General features: G+C 44.3%; 1 protein-coding gene across 2 annotated transcripts in view; it reads left to right on the plus strand.

The window, feature by feature from the left end:
- Window positions 1–2,119, plus strand: part of LOC121548574 (steroid hormone receptor ERR2) — an 85,952-nt gene extending 83,833 nt beyond the window's left edge. For both annotated transcript variants that reach the window (XM_041860047.2, XM_041860048.2), the window contains one exon: window positions 950–2,119. In XM_041860047.2, the coding sequence (XP_041715981.1) occupies window positions 950–1,194 (245 nt within the window). In that variant the 3' untranslated portion in view covers window positions 1,195–2,119. The remainder of the gene's footprint in view (window positions 1–949) is intronic.
- The last annotated feature ends 3,184 nt before the right edge of the window (window positions 2,120–5,303 follow it).

Consider the following 5,303-nt stretch of genomic DNA (forward strand, 5'->3'; position numbering starts at 1 on the left):
TTTATAAAAGGCAGTCCCCATGGTGAGTCATCCAGTGATTTATAAACAGGCAGTCCCATTTGGTGTCTCTCGTGAAAGAATCAAGATGTTGTCCTGCGTTCTAAACATTACCCAGTTCACACAACCAGACAATTTCTACTGCATATCAAGTGTCAACTCGCTCCAGTCAGGACATGCTGCTGTGCAAATCAAATGCACTTTCATAAAGTGTTATCCCTATCTGAAAATCCACTTTCAGCAATTGATTGTATTCTGGCCTAAGCAGACTTTACATGAAGTGGAGGTTCGCTGTGCGTTTCTGTTCAGGCTGGGCTGGTTTTATTTGAGAGTTTTTGTCTACAAGGGGACTGGTTTCTCTTTCTTATGGAAATCAGGGCCATCTGCCGCTATCCTTCACTTGAACGATCCCCTGCTAATGCAAACACACACACACACACACACACACACACACACACACACACACACACTAATTCATTAGTAGACGAATATATATGGTCCAGTATACAAATAAATGAATATTTTCCCCTCCCTATCCACAGCATATTTATATTTATACAGCCATTGTCTCCCTGGAGTCCTAGCCACGCACAGGCATTTATTTAAGTCCAGTGATTAACCATTAACTAGAGCGAGAGAGACTCTCAGAAATAGGATGCTTGCTAAAAAGGAGCCACTGAATTTAAAATGGGGTAGAATAATTGTGAACACCAAGTTTTTTGTTGCCATTAAATAAAAGACAACTAAAGTTTCTGTCTCTCTCTCTGTCTCTGCTCCCTCCCCCCCCTTCCCTCCCCTCTTTCCCCCCCCCTTTCTCTCCCTCCCCCTCCCCCTCCCTCCTCCTCTCCCTCCCTCTCCCCCTTCCCTCCTCCTCTCCCTCCCCCTCTCTCTTCCCCCCCTCCTCCTCTCCCTCACCTCCCCCCCCCCTCCTCCTCTCCCTCCCTCCCTATAGACTCCATGCATATAGAGGATGTTGAGGCTGTTCAGAGGCTCCAGGACTCTCTCCATGAGGCCTTGCAGGACTTAGAAGGCGCCCACAACACGGAGGACCCTCGGCGGGCAGGAAAGCTTCTGATGACCCTTCCCCTGCTCCGTCAGACCGCCGCCAAGGCCGTGCAGCACTTCTACAGCATCAAGGTGCAGGGGAAAGTGCCCATGCACAAACTCTTCCTGGAGATGCTGGAGGCCAAGGCTTGAGGATTGGGCCGGGGGCTTGACGGACAGCTGCTTAGCCCAACGAGGATGAAGGACAGCCCGTGAATAGGTGGGGCAACGCCATGGAGATCTATGACAGCTATGGGATAAAGTTGACTGCTGTTTCTGTGGATCGAACCCCACGTCTAGAACTGAAGAGAAGTGGAATAGAGCAAAAAATAAACAATTGCAAACAGATTTTAGAATATAAAACGCTTGATGTAGGATATAGTCATGTATATGAAGATACTGTGTACAGAACTGTGGGTCTTGTTATAAGCAGAGACCCTTTGCTCTAGATCATCTGTAGCTAATGGAAGGTTTGGTTTCTTTCGTTTCACCTTGAAGCTGAAGTATGAATATGAATAATATGTTCTGATGAATCTGAATGGTTAGAGCCACTCAATTATTAACTTTCTCTCTTGTTTTTTAATCTCAGTTGTACAGCATTACAGTCTGGTATACATGTATGTATTGTTAGTGTGTCAAATTGCAGTGTACGGGTTGGGGACGATTTCACATTGTTATTGTTCTTCATCAACCTCAAAGAAACAGATTCATACACCTATGAAGATAAAAGCTTCTGAAGTCTTCCTAACCAGAACTGGGTTCAAATTAAATGGAACACTTTTCAAAATATTTTGAACATTTGATTGAGTCTGCCTGGAGTGCCAGATGGGTGGGGTTTGCCCTTTTGGGACTATGCCATTAATTCAGTTGGCCAAGCAAGCTCATTCCAAATACTATTTGAGCCCAGGTCTGTTCGTAACATATTTACCTCCTTGTAGTTTCATCAACAACACTGTTCCAGCCAGGTCTGGTGCTTAGGGAGGGATAGAGTGCACTCTTCAACAAAAAATATCTCTACAACCTTAAAGGGTTCTTTGGCTGTCCCCGTAGGAGAACCCTTTGAAAAACACTTTTTGGTTCGAGGTAGAACCCTTTTGGTTCCAGATAGAACAATTTTGGGTTCCATGTAGAACCCTTTCCACAGAGGGTTCTACATGGAACCCGGAAGGGTTCTACCTGGAACCCAAAAGGGTTCTACCTCGAACCAAAAAGGGTTTTCCTATGGGGGCAGCCGAAGAAACCTTTTTTAAGTGTGGTGAACTGGTGAACATACAGATGTAGGATCTTAATTTGATCACCCTATTTCAGGAGAACTTTCCTGCAAAAAATTAAAACTTGAGTACTTGAGGTTTAAAAAGGCTTCTGACGTTTGTAATTTCCACTTTGAAATTTCAGACTTGATTTTCCCTTACGAAAAATGTATCAACCCCTACAAACATTTTCATTAATTATAATCCACATAATAATTCACATTTCCTGTTGCTGCAGGATTAGTTTCCTGCTGTAGCAAACTGGCTCAAATTAAGATCCTACATCTGTACAGTAGTTAACTAATATGTTGTACTGAGTATCTGGGTCCTAGGTAATAATGTGGCACTAATGAATGTAGTACATTAGCTCGTTCTCACTGGTAGTATCTGTTCATCACTACTGCTTTTAGATACTAATGACACCTAAGCAAAATGTGTGTGTGTGTGTGTGTGTGTGTGTGTGTGTATCAGTGGAGGCTGCTGAGGGGAGGACGGCTCATAATAATGGCTGGAACTGCGCAAATGGAACGGCATCAAACACATGGAAACCATGGAAACCATGTGTTTGATGTATTTGATACCATTCCACCAATTCCGCTCCAGCCATTACCACGAGCCCATCCTCCCCAATTAAGGTGCCACTAACCTCCTGTGGTGTGTGTGTGTGTGTGTGTGTGTGTGTGTGTGTGTGTGTGTACATTTCAGTTAACACTTACAACACTGCAAAGAATAACCTTGCATACTGTATGGACTCATAGACCTCTAGTCAAAAATAATAGCATACTGTATGGACTCAGACCTCTAGTCAAAAAAGACTCAAAGAAAGCAATCAGAATATATTAGCAGTAATTCTATTAACTTATGCGTTTACATTACTAGCATATCTCTAACTTGTGTTCTTTATCCTGAGAAGTTTATCCAGGATATGGTGGTGTCATTATGTGTAATTTAATTTACAAGGATATGTCATGTGCCATTTAGTTACAGCACTCAGTCGTCACGGTGACGGTCTGTCATGGGGTTGCCATGACACCAGTAGGGCAGAGGTATTGTGGTAAGGAAACAAAACATGAAGCAGGCTTAATTTCTTGAGAAAGAAAACATTATAGTGTTTCAAACACACAGCCTTTTATTGTCACCCAGAGTCACGTTTATTTTTCCCCATAGGCTACATCACACAACGTATGACATAAAGCTGGTTTTTAAATGACCATAGAGTTTAGTCTGTCTCTTTATGGTTTATTTTTTGCTATGGATAATTGAGTACTGTGGTATCGCAAAACTGGTATTGTGTCAACCCTACTCTGTCCTACCCTGGGCAGAGAGAGAAGAAAGAGAGGAGAGAGAGAGAGGGGAGAGAGGGGAGACAGGAGAGAGAGGGGAGAGAGAGAGAGAGAGAGAGAGTAGAGAGCAGAGAGAGCAGAGAGCAAAGAGAGAGAGAAGAGAGAGAGAAGAGAGAGCAGAGAGAGAGTAGAGAGCAGAGAGAGAGAAGAGAGAAGAGAGAGAGCAGAGAGAGAAGAGAGAGCAGAGAGCAAAGAGAGAGAGAAGAGAGCAGAGAGAGAGAAGAGAGAAGAGAGAGCAGAGAGAGAGAAGAGAGAGAAGAGAGAGAGAAGAGAGAGCAGAGAGCAAAGAGAGAGAGCAGAGAGAGCAGAGAGCAGAGAGAGAGCAGAGAGAGAGCAGAGGGAGAGAAGAGAGAAGAGAGAGCAGAGAGAGAGAAGAGAGAGCAGAGAGAGAGAGAGAAGAGAGAGAAGAGAGAGCAGAGAGAGAGAAGAGAGAGAGAAGAGAGAGAGAAGAGAGAGCAGAGAGCAGAGAGAGAGAAGAGAGAGAGCAGAGAGAGCAGAGAGAGAAGAGAGAGAAGAGAGAGAGAAGAGAGAGAGAAGAGAGAGAGAAGAGAGAGCAGAGAGCAGAGAGAGAGCAGAGGGAGAGAAGAGAGAGCAGAGAGAGCAGAGAGAGAGAAGAGAGAGCAGAGAGCAGAGAGAGAGCAGAGGGAGAGAAGAGAGAGCAGAGAGAGAGAAGAGAGAGCAGAGAGAGCAGAGAGAGCAGAGAGAGAGCAGAGAGAGCAGAGAGAGAGAGAGCCCTGTTCCCCTCTTCAGAGATCCCTGTGGGGAACAGATACAGTATGAAGTTCCAATGACTCACAGTAATGTAATGCGTAGCAAATTATAGCTCAATACAGTAGAGACAGACAGCCATTCCCACGGCACCCACCAACACCAACCTCCCTCCTCTCAAAGGTGCTAACTATTAAACCCATACACTGTTGAAAAAAATCTCCTCTACTGTCAACCATATGAAATGGACGTTAGTAAATTGCTGCTCACTTAGCAGACACACATGACCACCCTCTTTGACAACGTACCAACCAAAATATCTAATTTGGTGGCTCCATCTGCAATAGCTGTGGAGTGAGCTGACAGTACATCTCCGTTACACAGAGTCTACTGTAATGTTGCTGGGGGGTGAGAAAGAGTTCAAGTAAAACGATAACTGACTGAATTCAGTGATTTTAAGGATGTCCGGAAAACAGAGATACCATGCCCTATGTACTGCTCCAGGATCAGTTATCTCCCCCAATCCTAACCACACCTGCTGTGCATCTAAAAGACAGAACTGTCCCCAGGTCAGATCTTACCCCGGTATTTTTAATCTATTTGGAATTAAAGTTAGCTATACACATGCTCAGTTCATGTTTCAATAGCTCAGAAAAGCCTACAACCAGACTTTCCGTCGTTATTGTTATCACTGTTATCCATTCTAATAACGGACTAAGAATTCAACCCCATAATGTTTCGTTGGCTATAAACCTTTTAAAGGCGATGTTCCCACGTTCGCGGTGTTCGCATTCACAGTAAATGCTGCACGTGTCGGCTAAATCGGAAATGACCTATAAAAGTCAAGCTCGCTGTAGTGTACCGCTGATTCGATTGAATCCTGGCCTAAGACAAAGACAGTTTCCCTCCGTCTCTCTCTCTCTCTCTCTCTCTCTCCAATGAGTGGTAAGTTTCACTTCTA

The sequence above is a fragment of the Coregonus clupeaformis genome, chromosome 33 (genome assembly GCF_020615455.1).
Source record: "Coregonus clupeaformis isolate EN_2021a chromosome 33, ASM2061545v1, whole genome shotgun sequence".
In the NCBI taxonomy this organism is placed as follows: domain Eukaryota; kingdom Metazoa; phylum Chordata; class Actinopteri; order Salmoniformes; family Salmonidae; genus Coregonus; species Coregonus clupeaformis.